This window comes from Nomascus leucogenys, chromosome 13 (assembly GCF_006542625.1).
Source record: "Nomascus leucogenys isolate Asia chromosome 13, Asia_NLE_v1, whole genome shotgun sequence".
In the NCBI taxonomy this organism is placed as follows: domain Eukaryota; kingdom Metazoa; phylum Chordata; class Mammalia; order Primates; family Hylobatidae; genus Nomascus; species Nomascus leucogenys.
Genome location: NC_044393.1, coordinates 66,637,928 through 66,654,035, shown reverse-complemented (window position 1 = coordinate 66,654,035; position 16,108 = coordinate 66,637,928). Strand labels below are relative to the sequence as shown.

The 16,108-nt window shown below is 35.0% G+C and overlaps 1 protein-coding gene across 1 annotated transcript in view; it reads right to left on the bottom strand.

Annotated features, from left to right (window-relative positions):
- Nucleotides 1-16,108, bottom strand: part of CFTR (CF transmembrane conductance regulator) — a 185,195-nt gene that overhangs the window by 102,824 nt on the left and 66,263 nt on the right. The window contains exon 11 of the mRNA XM_003261240.2: nt 6,997-7,188. Within this exon, the coding sequence (XP_003261288.2) occupies nt 6,997-7,188 (192 nt within the window). The remainder of the gene's footprint in view (nt 1-6,996; nt 7,189-16,108) is intronic.

Below are 16,108 nucleotides of genomic sequence, written 5' to 3'. Positions count from 1 at the left end.
TGGCATTCCTGTTTGGTTCTGGTTCAATAGCTTTATTTTTTAAAAAAAAAGTTTTTGCTTCATATTACAGTAAATAAGTGTTAGTGCTTTCAAGCTTAATTACCTATCAGGAGAAAATTACAGGTAGTTCAAGGTACAGTCATTTAGTGATGTTTATTCTTGTTTAAGGGACATAGTTCAATGTGTTTCAAATATATGTTTTATTTTATTTTTGAGACAGAGTCTCACTCTGTCACCCAGGCTAGAGTGCAGTGGTGCAATCTCAGCTCACAGCAACCTCCGCCTTCTGGGTTCAAGCTATTCTCATGCCTCAGCCTCCCAAGTAGCTTGGACTACAGATGTGCACCACCACGCCTGGCTAGTGTGTGTGTGTGTGTTTGTGTGTGTGTGTTTCAGTAGGCTGGTCTTGAACTCCTGGCCTCCTGTGATCCACCCACCTCGGCCTCCCAAAGTGCCTTTATTACAGGCATGAGCCACCACACCTGGCCTCAAATACCTGTTTCAGATGTCCATTATGTCTTGGCTACTGAATGCAAATGTTAATTCCTATGGTACTTCTTTATTTTCAGTTCTCCCCATTGAACATTCATAAATTCTCCTACAGTGGTGGATTGACCATCCAAAGGCTAAGTTTCAAGTTCTTACAGATTAGTTTTTACCAGACCTGGAAAGCAGGAGGTCAAATTCAAATTTAATCAGTCATGTGATATCTGCATGATAGAGTTTATTTTCCAGAACAGTCATTAACTCATTTATTTGCTTACTTCCCTCCCAAGCTTTTTCATACTTCTTGCCAATTTCCCTCCCAAGTATTTTTTTTCTTTCAGTAAATTCTTGTCAGCTTCCCTCCCAGTTTTTTTCTTCTAGTGGCTTAAATATGAAAATTGCCAAGCAGAGTTTAGAAACTACATCCAGATTTTACCTTCTTCAACTTACACAGTAAATAAATTTTTATTATAATGCATATGTAATGGCTGTCATGACAGACATTTACTTAATGAAGACAATTATGTGGTTCCAAAAGTATCACAACAACTTTGTGGAGACCAATTATATATCCTAAAGCTCTGACCTCCTTCTCACTCTCCCCACCCCAACCCTCCACCCCGCACCCCTTATAAAAGCCAATTACTTCTCCAAACTCAGGTACATTTACAGAACAGTGAGTTGCTGGGTAAAGACAGTCCAATTACTCACTCCTCAAACACTGGCCTGCCTAGAATTCTCCTCCTGTCAGCCACGGGACTACGTGGTAGACCATGGTATTGTCAAGTGCAAGAGAAGTGGTAGTCTGGAAATTAAAAAGGCAAGAGCACAGTGTACTCTGTCCCCCTTTTAATAACAAAATACAATTATAATCTCCTAAGAGATAAGTAAATTAACGAGGGCTTAATTATGTTGATTTCTCCTTTTAAACTAGCAAAGTCTCCAGTGCTGTTTACAATAGCTACAAATATTTAGGAGATTCTAAAGGTGGTTTGGACACAGGGAAGAAAAATGGTAGGATAAGTTAATGGGCACAGGGACACATAATAGTATTTTTAAATAAGTGTCACTTTGCCTAGAAATTCATTCTTCTATAATCTAGATTTAAAGTAGGATATGTAAAACAGGACATGGAGCTGTTTATGAAAGAGGAGGACTGAAGGTGAAGAATCTGAACCTGACTTCTCACTCATGGCTGTACATTACAAGTTTTCTATCAACACAGAACTATCTCCATGCCTTTCCCTGTGATAACGTCTTTAAGCTATCTCAGTGAGTGAATAATTTGGAAAAACAAACTGAAATCAGAAAACTATGTGAAATATGTTGTGCATGCTTTCTCCTATCCAAATTTACAGTTACCTGCCTGCTCCTATGACACCAAGCATCATTACATACGCAAGTGATTTGCAGACATTAGAGTTGAACAAAAACACGAAAATGAGGAAGATAATATTCTGTTCTCATCTCCAGTTCCAAGTCTAGATGTAATATATTAAGAAACAGATCAACTTTGGCAGTCAAAATGAAAATATATTGAATCATGAATGTTTGCATTTGGTGATCGGGGCTTCATAGAGAACATATTGAGGGATTCTTGTGCTGGCACCAGCTGCTTAACCATCAAGGATTCTGTAGGTATTTCAAGTTCTTATGATCAAAACTCCTCCACACTTAAAAAAAAGGGGGGGGAGCACCTTCATTTGGCACACAGGCATTATACTGTATTGAATTCTTATTGGCCTTTTCAAAGGTGAGAACACTTATTTAACAACAATACCAAAAACACAAAAAGAAACTCTTAAGTCACTGAAAATAGGGGACACTTTTGATTTTGACTGTCAAGATAACCGAGCACTTTTGGTTACTTTTGTCTGTTACTCCCAGCAATCACGTGCTGCCATGTAATCATCTGCCCATTGTCTGAGACTGGGAGACAGAATAACATTTGCTGAGCAAACTTTTTGCAACTGACATGCCTACTTCAAAACACTTTTGAAACAGTCATCCAACAAAAGTTTAAAACTCTCTCAATGTGCTATGTGGAGTATACAAAAATAAAGAGTTTGGAGTTGATATTTTCAAGCAATTGACTGTGTAGTTGTATAGAAAAGAACATGTATGAAACATCCAGCATAGAGAAGAAAACAGCATATACTAAGTTGCTCATTGTATTCATTACATTTGCTTAAAATTCATTACATCCATTACATTTTTTTAAAATACAAGGAATGTAGGAAATACCTGGGTGATTTTTTCTATCATAAGATGACTAAGGAAGCCTAAATCAGTTCCAAAAGCCAGCAGGACAAAAAAGGGAACAGGGACTCAGGGATACTTTGAAATAAAAAGCTGAATGTTTTATTTGACACTTAGGCAAAGAAGAAGCATAAATTGTTTATTTTTTAAATGGAGCTTATTGTCAACAATTATTTGTTAAACCTCACCTAGTGGCATCCTCCACTAGTACTTTGTTAGCAAAAGCTGTGATCCCTCTGTCTTGATCAGATGTCTCAATTCTAAGCAATCCACCTCTGCATTCTTCCTTCCTAACCCCATAGCATTTCTACCTGTCTTCCCTCCCAATTTCTGTTATGCATGGAGTTCTTAATCTTAAACCAATTTCTCTCCTCTTCTAATTTCTTGAAGGAAAATAATCACTCTTTCCTGAAGGATCATTTTTCCTGATGCCTTTTCCGATGGATGCAAACAGTACATAAACATGACATTTCTTATCTTCCCATAATTCCTCTATGTAACTCTTGTCTCTTCCTGTCCATCATGACTACATCTGGATTCCTGAAATAGCTTCCCATTAGTCTTTCTCCTTCTAGTCAGCTATAGCAAATAGTACCATCAACAATAATAATAATAGCTGTTTTATTTTCTATTATATATGCCAGAAGAATCCACAAAACTCTACAAAATAAGCAGTATTATCTCCATATTGCAGAGGATAAAACTCAAGACATAGCAAGGTTAAGTAACTTTCTCCAGTAACCTAGGTCTGTCAGCTTTCAAAATCTATGTTCTTTCTGCTATTCACAAAGCTTCTAATCATGTCCACCTTAATTCTCCTCCTCACTATCACAGTCAGTGATATATCTACATTTCCAAGCTGATTACATCATTCCCCCGATAAAAACTCTCCACAACCAAATTCCTGAGACTGGTATACAAGGCCTCCATGACATGGCCTTCTGGCTTATTTACACTCTGGTTCTGTCTGGTTCTAGGCTGATGATACCCTGCACCAACCAAGTAGTTTCATGTCCTGTGTTTCTGTTCATACAATTTCCCCTGTCCAAAATACATTTTTGTCTTTGACTGAGCCTTCAAGGCGTCTGCTTTTAGAGATCCCTGAACTGTCTAGCCAGGCTAAAAGCCATCAGCTAGGCCTCTGTAGTGCCCTAAGGGTACCTCTAGCTCAGCACGTCATATTGAAATGGTCTCTTTCCGCCAACCAGCCTACAAGTTCTTTGACAGAAAAGACAATAAAGTTGTCATTTCATACCCACCATGCTCACTACACAGTGAATAGTGTCTGGCATAAGATACTCACACAAGTAATATTTATGTGTCTGAAAGGGACATAAGGTGAAACCACTTCCCAACCCCATTGCCATTTCTTGAGCATGGAGCCAATGTACCCACAGTTCAAACCTTCAGGATCTTATGCTGTTTTATTCCACACGATATACCAACTTCTGTAAATTTTGTCACACAGAACTACCATATTTATAAGTGACCATCCTTATAATTATCTTTTATAACCACTTTGTCAACATGAAAATTCATATTGATGCTTTTTCGTAATACTTTGGCTTCATGGCTTTCCTTCACTTTAATTACACCAACCTCCATCTTTTCTGCACAGTAGTCACTAATAAGAACTGGCTCTCAGGGGTATTTCTCCTACATCATGTTTTCTAACAGTATTCTTCACCTCAAAGGGAGGCATAAGCAGAAGAAATACTATCAGTAGTAGAAATACTATTTCTAACAGTTTTCTTTACCTCAAAGGGAGATAATACAAGCTAGTCTCTACTGAACGGCTACTTTGTACAAGACGTTGTGTTAGGTACATTATATGTACATCTCATTTAATCTTCTCAACAAGCCAGTGACCATTTACTCATTAATCTCCTACTTCTTACCATCAATCTAATCTTCACTCTGCTTTATTGGCAGCTCTTAATCAAAATATTCCTTCAAGGCCCTAAATTTCATTCTTGTCACCCTTAGAATTGCATGGTGAATCATTCCATCAGAGGACATTAGCCTTGTGCCTCTTTGTGTAAGGAGGTTACTCCTCACATCATGCAAACCCAGATAGAGTCCATGCTACCTCCTTTTACTCCTGTAAAAATGCCTCTGTCATTTTCTATTACATCACCAATTCGACTTGTTATTGATATGTTAATCTTTCCCACTAGTCCACGAATTCCTGAAGTATATGATTCATGTTCTACACATATTTTCATCTCCAGCTCCTAGCACACTGTATAAAATATAGCAAGTCTTAATAAATATTTGCAGAATGATGATTCCTTACCTTCTTCTTCTTTAGAAGCTTATTTAGGCACAAAAAACCCTATTGTATTATTTCATTTATGTGAAATGTCCAAAAGAGACAAATTTATAAAGACAGAAAGTAGATGGGTAATTGTTTAAAGCTGGAATGGGGGAGACTCAGCTACAAAGGAATGGTAATTGGATGCTAATAGGCACAGGATTTCAAGAGGCCAAAAATATGGTGAGGATCATACAACCCTGTGAATATGCTAAAACAACACTGAATTGTACACTTCAAAAATAATTTTAAGGCTGCCCATGAAATCAGAAAAACAAAGATGTTCTTCCTCTTCTCCTTTTTTCATTATTTTTAACAACCTTATTGATATATTATTCATATACCACACAATCCTTCATTATTAACACAGGGGACTCTGCTATAAACCCTTCAGAAAATAGACTATGTCTTATTCAATTTGGTATTCCCAGGACCTAGCACAGTGTTCAGAAATTAGTAAATGCTCATTTTGAGAATGAGAGACCCACAGTACTAAATTTATTACTAGTAATATATTTAAGCTATATTTTGGCTAAATATACTTTCAAAGGTTGACTTGAGGAAATCAAACCACCATTTATAAATTAATTACTATGGGAAAACACATACTTAACGCAAAAGAAAAAAAAAGTCTGTAAGGCACCTTCCAAAATTTTTCCACTCGCAAGTAAATAAAGCCCATGATTTATCTTGCAAGGCACTACCACTCCTACAACCTAGTCCCCTCTTAGACGAATATCTGTGTCCGCTAGAAACACTCAGATTTTTTGGTAACAAATCCAGATTTTTCCAACCTCCGGGTTATGAAATACTATTCTTGGAAGAAGGCCTTTTGAGGAATGAAGCATATCCTCTTTGAGGTAAGTCCAAAACTTTTGCAGGATATCTTTTCTTTTCATTTTGCTCTCAAAGTGTATAAAAAATAAGAATGGGGCTCTAAAAAAAGCTGTTGAATGACTAAGTATATACGTGGAAAGCCATTCATATAAGCATGCAACTCTTTTTAGAAGAATTGCCATTTCTATCTAATCTACGGTTTGCCCTTTTCCACTTTTTTGGATACTGTATTTTAAGCTACATTTTATTTTCTCTGCAATTTTTTTCATAAAAGATTATACAAAAGAATTGCAAATGCCATCTATCAAAGATATTGCTTTTGAATCAAAAACACTATTTGGAGTATACTGCCAATAAACTAAATAGTAACATATTCCCTGCCCTAACATTTACAGCAATAATTACTGAACGCACTATCACACAATTTACATAGTGAAGAGCACAAGATCCATATACTGGTTTCTCTTGGAATACTTCATGTAATTTTCAGATAATTAGCTCATTCTCCAATATTGTTGTGAAATGAGTAATAACATCATCTTCATTTTGCCTCTGCATCAAAGAATTGCAGTCACTAGAAGTTATATGGTTATTTGTTCAAAGCCAGGGATACAATATCATCACAATTTTACCCTTCTAATTCTCTGCTGGCAGATCAATGCTCATTCCATTAGGCTATAGTATTATTAAAATTATTAAAATCATCTTAATAGTTTTTGGAGTATATTTTTAAAGATGCCTATTTTGTGGTATCTTTTAAAAAGATACCACATATCATTTATATGCATGCCATATAAATAACCATTGAGGACGTCTGTCTCACTAATGAGTGAACAAAATTCTCACCATTTCATAAAATGCATTTATTGTGATCAAATGAACCCATTATTTAAAAAATAAATTGCATTTATTTCATGTGTTTGCAAGCTTCTTAAAGCATAGGTCATGTGTTTTATTAATCGACCCATTCACGGTAGCTTACCCATAGAGGAAACATAAATATATGTAGACTAACTGACTGAATATGGAGCCAAATATATGATTTGGGTAGTGCGAAGGGTTCATATGCATAATCAAAAATTTTTCACATAGTTTCTTACCTCTTCTAGTTGGCATGCTTTGATGACACTTCTGTATCTATATTCATCATAGGAAACACCAAAGATGATATTTTCTTTAATGGTGCCAGGCATAATCCAGGAAAACTGAGAACAGAATGAAATTCTTCCGCTGTGCTTAATTTTACCCTCTGAAGGCTCCAGTTCTCCCATAATCATCATTAGAAGTGAAGTCTGGAAATAAAATCCATCATTATTAGGTCATTATCAAATCACGCTCAGGATTCACTTGCCCCCAATTATCATCCTAAGCAGAAGTGTATATTCTTATTTGTAAAGATTCTATTAACTCATTTGATTCAAAATATTTAAAATACTTCCTGTTTCAGGTACTCTGCTATGCACAAAGATACAAAGGAAAGTAAAAGAGACAATTACAATACAGTGTGAGAAGTATTATGATAGAGGTTCACAGAGAAGGGGCACCTGATTCAGATAGTTGGAATAGGTTTGGAGAAAGAATGGGAAAGGTTAGTAACAGCTAACAGTTGCTAAGTGCTCACTCTGTGTCGAGTGCTGTTCTATGTGCTTTAACTATATTAATTTATTTAATCTTCACAGAAATCCTACAAAGTAGATTCATTATCTTCATATTATTAGGTACAGATTAAGTAATAGAGACATATTCAGGTAATATTGTTCCCATGAGCTTTTCTTGGAGTATAAAGTCATCTAAGAGATGATAGTACAGAAGGACTATCAGTGAACAAAGATTTATATAACTGTGAACAAAAATTAAAACCAATGGCAGAATTAGAGTTGAAGAACAAAGTTTAAATATGTTATATGTCCTGACAATAAGAAAAGTTAGAAGTAAAAACCAAATAAACAAACAAAGGAAATGAGGTGTAAGTGTGGAGTGTAAAGGAAATTTGCTGATTGCTTTATTAAGAAAAGCTGAAAGTCAAATGGTACCATTTAAAGCTAATAAATAAAGTAATAGAAGCATAAGCAGGTTTAACAACACAAAGATAAATCTGAAAAAAGATAATACTACTGACTAAAATTGAGTAGAAGGAAAGGAGGTAGCAGAGGAAGAAAAAGCACTGACTTTATTTATTTATTTATTCATTTATTTATTTATTTATTTTGAGACAGAGTCTCACTCTGTTGCCCAGGCTGGAGTGCAGTGGCGCGATCTCGGCTTACTGCAAGCTCCGCCTCCTGGGTTCACGCCATTCTCCTGCCTCAGCCTCCCGAGTAGCTGGGACTACAGGCACCTGCCACCACGTCCGGCTAATTTTTTGTATTTTTAGTAGAGACGGGGTTTCACTGTGTTGGCCAGGATGAGACGTCTTGATCTCTTAACCTCGAAAAAGCACTGATTTTATCAGAGCTCATATTAGTGAACTAGAGTCACATGGAATGAAAAATTTAACATAAAGTTATTCGTATAAATATAGCCACTGGAACACAAATATAGACTTTTTTAAAAACCATAATACACACATATACACACACACTCACAGATACACATAGCCTACAGACAATACAGTGACTTCATAATAAAGGAAAGAAAAACATAAAACAAAACATGATAAGACAGCTCAGATGAAACAAATTTATAAAATTAGTAAATAAAAATCAAAAGGAGGTGATAGTTGCACAATTATGTGAGTATACCTTATGCCACAGAGCTATGCCCTTAAAAATGGTCAAAATGATAAATTTTATGTTATGTACATTTCACCACAATTATTTTTTATAAAAATCTTTTTTTTAACAAATTCCAAAGTATATTAGCTAATCTATTAAAAAAAATTTGTGGAGGATATACTTGAAATAAAAGTATATAAGTCAGTTTTATTTTTCAATTGGTTTAACCCATCTATTAAGAGGAAAAGACTTCAGGTGAAATTAAAGACAAACCTAACTTTATGCTAACTGAAAGAGACACACCTAAAGCAAAGAATGCATAAAGGTTGAAAATGGAACTTAAAACTGTAAATACAAACAAAGAAACAAAAAAAGGCTATAATTTTCATGTTAGACATATGCAGGCCCAAATTACATTCAATGAAAAAGAAAAGGCTATTTATAATGCTAGAGTGTAATTATAAGTATCTACACATTAAATTTAAAAAGCAATATTCTTGAAGCAAAAATTACAGAACCTATAAGGAATAGCAGGGAGAAACATATGTAGTAGAAGCCTTTAATTCAACTTTATCTGTTAATGACAAAGCAAGTAGAAAAAAGATAAGTGAAGATGTAGAAGACCTAAATATCATGAATAATGATGTACATTTAATATCTGAATTGAACTGTAATCTATTAATAGAAACTACACAAATATATTCTTTTATGTGGTCAGAGAGCAAGTACAAATATTGACTATTTACTGGACACACAAAAATGATAAAAATTCCAAGCAGCAGAAATAATTTGAACAACATTCTTGGAAAACAAAGAAAATTTGTTTTCTTTCTGGAAAATGTTAAACTTTTCCTTAGGATATCTTAGGTCAAAGAGGAAACAAATATAAATCAAAGCCACAGATTTTCTAGAAAACAATGTAATGGAAACACTATATATCAGAATCCATAATATACAGCTAAAGTATTACCCAGAGGAAAATTCACAGCTTTTTAAAAAAGCATCAAACATCTAACTCAAAAACTAGAAAAACAACAAAAAAGCAGAAGAAAAATAGAATAATTAATAAAGATAAAATTATAAATTAATGAGTTACAATACAACAGAACAGTTAAACTAATAAGTAAATCTAAAAGCTAATTCATGGAAAGCTTGTTTGGTTTTAGTAGAAACCTAATCAGGAAGAAAAGTATCATTAAAGGAGTTGCAAAAATACAATATAAGAAATGAAACAAATAAAACATAGAGAAAACTCATAAGGGACCGCTTGGAAAAAAAATTCAAAACAGGTAACTCCAGTGCTATTTAAACAGAATCAGGGGAAAAGAAGACAAGTTTCCAAATTTTTTTTATTGGGTAATAATAATATTAATGGCTGTGCACAGTGGCTCACGCCTGTAATCCCAGCACTTTGGGAGGCCGAGGCAGGCAGATCACGAGGTCAAGAGATCAATACCATCCTGGCCAACATGGTGAAACCCCGTCTCTACTAAAAATACAAAAATTAGCTGAGTGTGGTTCAGCATGCCTGTAGTCCCAGCTACTCAGGAGGGTGAGGCAGGAGAATTGCTTGAGCCTGGGAGGCAGAGGTTGCAGTGAGCTGAGATCGCACCACAGTGCTCCAGCCTGGCGACAGAGTAAGACTCCCTCTCAAAAATAATAATAATAATATTAATAACAAAATCTTATGGAGATTACTTGGAAATATAGATTTAATCTTATTTATAAATATAAATACAAAAAAATTAAATAATATACCGTTGACCCTTTATCAACATGAAGGTTAGGGGTGCCAACCCACTGTATAGTCAAAAATCCATGTATAATTTTTGACTCCACAAAAACTTAACTACTAATAGCCTATTGTTGACTGGAAACCTTACGGATAACATAAACAGTCAATTAACACATATTTCATATTTTGTATTTTGCAAAAAGTGCAAGACTTCACACCTGCTGGCATAGCTGCACTGATGGTTTCACATTTTCTTTTCTTTTGTTACAACAGTCTTTATACTGGGTTCATTTATCTCAAAATTGCAGGCACCTGTAGCTGCAGACCTCAATATATGGTAAATACCAAGCAATTCAACTTTTTTCTTGTACTGTTACAACTTCTCCATGCTTCCTGGAAGCACTCCCAGCATCACTAGTGGCACTTTGTATGGATTGCTTGATGTTATTCAAGGTTTATGGCATTGCACTAAACATGATGAAAATTATGTGAGAACCACTAGAGATCACTTTTTACTGCAATACGCAATTTACTGGAGAGAGAACTGCTCACATGGAGATGATTAGCATCACGTGGTGTTTTAAATGGCTACCCACGACGTTTGGGCTTACCGTAACAGCAACACGAAGTGGCTACCAAATTATTACAGTAGTACCATATGTACTACAATTAGTTTTATGCCTTTATGATTTAATACTACATTTTTATGTTTATTTACATTTCTCTTGACTGTGAATGGTGCCAGGTAGGGTAAGTGTTAGTGTGTGTGTTAAGTTTTGATAAATTTTAACTTTTATAATAGATTGTGTATATTTTATAGTAGTAAATGATAAAATAGGCTAGTGTCTACATATATTTTATGCATTCATGGTATATCTTACTTTTTCTTAATTTTCTCGATATTTGTAGGCTACACAGTTTGTGAGTTTTTTCAAATTGTCAAAAATCTCCAAAAATTTTCCAACATATTAATTGAAAAAAAATTCACAAATAAGTGGACCCATGCAGTTCAAGCCTGTACTGTTTAAGGGTCAATTGTATTAGCAAGGGGACTCCAGGAGTATATCAAAAGAATAAGGCATCAATGGTTGTCTGTATTTGGTCTTTTCTTTCCTCTTGTTCTTTCTAATTTCATTCCGGTCAAGTTTGACCTTCTCTACTATTGCTTTCATTAAGTCACGAGTTATCTCCGCATTTCAAGACACTGGTTAATTATCACAGTTTCATCTTACTTGATGAATGAGCATTTGACCCTTCTGCTTGACATCAGTTGAGTTCCAGGATACCACATTCATTCACTAGCTTTATCTTCTCAGACTTTTATCTTATTGGGTTTTCTTCACCCACCTCCTTAACCGCTGATACTTAGAATGCCCTTAGGCTAACCCTTACACCCCTTTCTCTTCTTATCAACCCTCTTTCCTTTGGAATCTCATCCAGCCCCATCTTCACACTACCAGCCCCCTCTTCCTTGAAACTAGACTTGTATATTCAACTAACATCTCTATTTGGATGTCAAATAGGCATTTCAAACTTAATATCCCCAATCCAATCTCCATCCAAAACCTGTTTCTCCCATTATCTTTCTAGTAAACGGCACCTTTATCCTTCCAGTTACTCGGTCCAGAAAGCTTGGAATCATCTTTGACTCCTCTATGACTTTTCTTATATGCCATTGTTCAACTTATCCATTAATTCTACTGGATCTTCCTTCAAAGCATGTCCTGAATCTGATCACTTCCTACTATACTACTTCCACCACTACCTGGATCAAGCCACCATCATCACTTGCCTGAATTGGCACAATAGACTCCTAACTCATCTCCTTGCTTCCTCCCTTGTCTCCCTATAGAATAGCCTAAAAACATTAGCCAAAGAGGCCCTGTTACTTCTGTTTAAAACTCTCCAGTGGCCTCTAATCTCACCCAGAGAAAAAAGCCTTAGTCTTTACCAAGCACTTTATGGTTTACCCCCTACCTCCACCACCAATTACTTCTCTGACGGTATTCTACCCTCCCTGTCTTACTCTATGCCAGCCTCAGTGACCTCCTTACTGTTCTTCAAACCAGACAGGTATAGGCAGTCCCATCTGAAAGCTTTGCACTTGCTTCACCTGCTACTTGGAAGACTCTTCCCAGAGTCTACATTCCCTAATCCCTCACCTCCTGCAAGTCTTTGTTAAAATGTTACCTTTCAATGTTTAAAGGCCACTTATATTTTTATTTTTGATGAAATATCTATTCAATCCTTCGTACGTTTTCCTAATGAGTTGGTGATATTTTTCATTATGATTCTAGGATCACTTTATATAGAGAGAAATTCCTCTTGTGTATAAGTTGAAATGATATTTTACACTACTCATAATAAAAGAAATGCAAGTTAAAAATACATTGACATACCATTTTCCCTATAAGATGAGAAATTTTAAATTAGATAATATCATCTGTTAGTAATGCTATGGGGAAATCAGCACTTTATTTAGAGTGTATGGCATGAGTATGAATTGGTACAAGTTTCAGGGAAGGACATTTGACAACATCTACCAAAATCACAAGTACACAAATGCTTGACCACTTATAGGAAGCCTACTGATACAATTGCAGATGTGCTAAATGGTATGTATATAAAGTTATTTATAGTGTTGTTCTTTGTGTTAACAAAATATTGGAAACAACCCAAATGTCAATCAATAGTGATTAATTATATCATAGAATATCCATCCATATGATAGAATACTATGCATCTATTTAAATGTGTGTGTGTGTGTGTGTGTGTGTGTGTGTGTGTGTGTGTGTCCTTGTTCAGGCTGCTATAACAAAATACCATGAACTGTGTGGCTTATAAACAACAGAATTTATTTCTCACTGTTCTGGAGGCTGGGAAGTCCAAGATCAAGGTGCCAGCAGATTTGGGTCTGCTAAGAGACTCCTGATTCCTGGATGGCCAGCTGTCTTCCTCCTGTGTTCTCACATGGCAGAAAGGGGTGAGGGTCTCTCTAAGGGGTGAGTGTCTCTCTAAGGCTTCTTTTATAAAGACTCCACCTTCATGGACTAATCACCTCCCAAAGGCCCCACCTTGCAATACCATCACCTTAGGAGTTAGGATTTCGACATATGAGTGGCAGGGGAGAGACACAAATATTCAGCAGTGTGAACGTATGTGCAAGTCCTCTGTGCTTTGAATATGGAAAGTTGTCCAAGATAGTGGGAAAAGCAAGAAACAAAACTCTGCATATTGTTACATAAAAAGAGAGGTGGGGAACAACAAACAATAGGTATTGATTATATATAGAGAGAGAAACATCTCTGGAAAGATACTAAAAAAAATTACCTGGATTGGCTACCTTGGTTGGATGAGAGAATGCAGGAGAATGGAAAATGGACAGATGAGAGACAGTAAAGAGAGGAATAATTTTCAACATTTTATATATTTTAATTTTCATTTTTAAATTTTAATAAATAATATCACCTAAAATATATTCAGAAGAAAGGAAGGTCATGTAATAGATATCTTCTTGATATTTGTTTCAGTAAATTTTACAATTCTTATTACATGGGAAAAATCTGAATTACCTCATTTCTATGTAAAATTCTTTTGTACAAAATTAAACCTAGAAGTGACATTTTCACCTAGTACAGCTTTATAAACCTAAACACAATATAGCTCTGATAATCCAGGTTAAAAATATACATATACATATTGGACCAGACACAGTGGCTCATGCCTATAATCCCAGCATTTTGGGAGGCTGAAGCAGAAAGGTCACTTAAGCCCAGGAGTTCAAGGTTACCGTGAGCTATGATCACAACACTGAAGTTCAGCCTGGATGACAGAGTAAGACCTAATCTCTAAAAAGAATAAAATTTTAAAAATTAAATAAAATAAATCATGTATAGTGTCACAGATATATGTGTGTGTGTGTGTGTATATATATATATTCAATGGTGTTTTTAACTTCATATCTCCCAAAATTCCAAAATATTGATAAAACTCTTTGCAGACATGTATTCTGTATAAAAAACAAGCAAAAACATGAACTAATAGCTTATTTTATACATATGAGTCCCAGTTATTACAAGAATAAGCTAAAACTCAGCACCATAGTGAGGCAATAATCGATAATAGAGACAAGGTGGTGTCAGGAATTGTCAGCAACAGCACTGCTTCAGCTGTGATGCGGACAACAGAAGGACTGAAACTCCCCACGCACTGGTGAGATGCCATAAGCCAGCTTTCAGTCAAGGGCATCCAGTGATGCAAAATTCTATACTAATATTGCTTCACTAAAATAATTCAAGGAAGTTTCATAAGTGCAAGACACTTAATGTAGACTAGAAAAACTGCAAACAAAAATCTATTTCCTAAAGATATTCAGTTAAATTTCTATAATATACCTGTCAAGTGCTAGGCACTTGTTGACAGTCCTTGGAATATAAAAATAAAGAAGACATGATCCTTTTGCAGCCTACATGATTATTAATAGGGGAGAGTGATAAAAGTCAACAACGTTATTACTTTATCAGTAAAGTAACAAAGTAACAGAAAATCTAGAAATATAAAATATACCCAAAATTTCAGAGATAACAACTTGATAAATTTATCCTTCTAGATACACATATATACATAGACATATGATTTTATGAAAAATGGATCATAATGTACATAACATTTTGTAACTTGTACATAACATTTTGTAACTCTTTATTCACTTAAGAGTATATCATATACATCCATCACAGTCATTCTTTAACAACCCTTTTACTGGCTGAATAACATGCCATTATAGAACTACACCAAAATTTATCTAATCAAACCCCTATTATTCAACATTTATGGGACTCCTCCTAACCAATTTTTGGCTTCTGAAAGCAATGTTATAATGAAGAGCTTTACATAAAATCTCTGCAAACATATTTGGGTAAGTTATAGAAGTAGAAGAATTATTAGGTTATCTTTTAAGCTTCTGATACAAATTACCAAATTGTATTGAGTGGGTAAGATTTAACTTAAAATGTTAATATTTTCAATTATTCAATCTTATATTCTAGCTAGATTTTTTGTCCAAAAAAAACTATAAAGTGTTCCATTCCTAATACTACTAACAGGCAGTCTCCTAGATTGAGTTGGTAAACTCCATTTCTCGGAAGTGTTTAAATATTCCCAAGGGACCACTGCCTTCCTCTAACTCTGCCTTCATAGCTGCTTTTCATAAGATACAATTGCAATGTCAGCCAGTAATTATCTGCTCATGAATTTTTAATAAAACTGCCTGAAATTTAATTGCCAGTAAGTCTTGGAATTTGTAATTCCAAAGCTATTTTTGCACATCTATCATAGAATTGATCTTGAAGACATATGCAGAATTAATTTTAAAAATTCTATGAAACACAATTACTACCTTTTTATAAATAAATATCCTTGTTTAGATCATTGCTAACTTATTTAGTATCAGCCCCTCCTATGGTATAATTTTTTAATAGTGAAAACTGCTAGTAATAATACACAAGATATAGAAGAAAAATAATAACATTTTAAGAAAGAAAATGTTTTTGTAAGAAAAAAATGCACAATTCCAGCTACTTTGTTTTAAAAGCCTGTTTCATATGCAGGAAAACAACCAGAGAGAGAAACAACCAAATTGTATTATTAGAATTGTGAACAACAATTTTTTTTTATTTTTGAGCCTATCACCTAGGCTAGGGTACAGTGTTGCAATCATGGCTCACTGCAGCCTCCACCTCTCAGGCTCAGGTGATCCTCCCA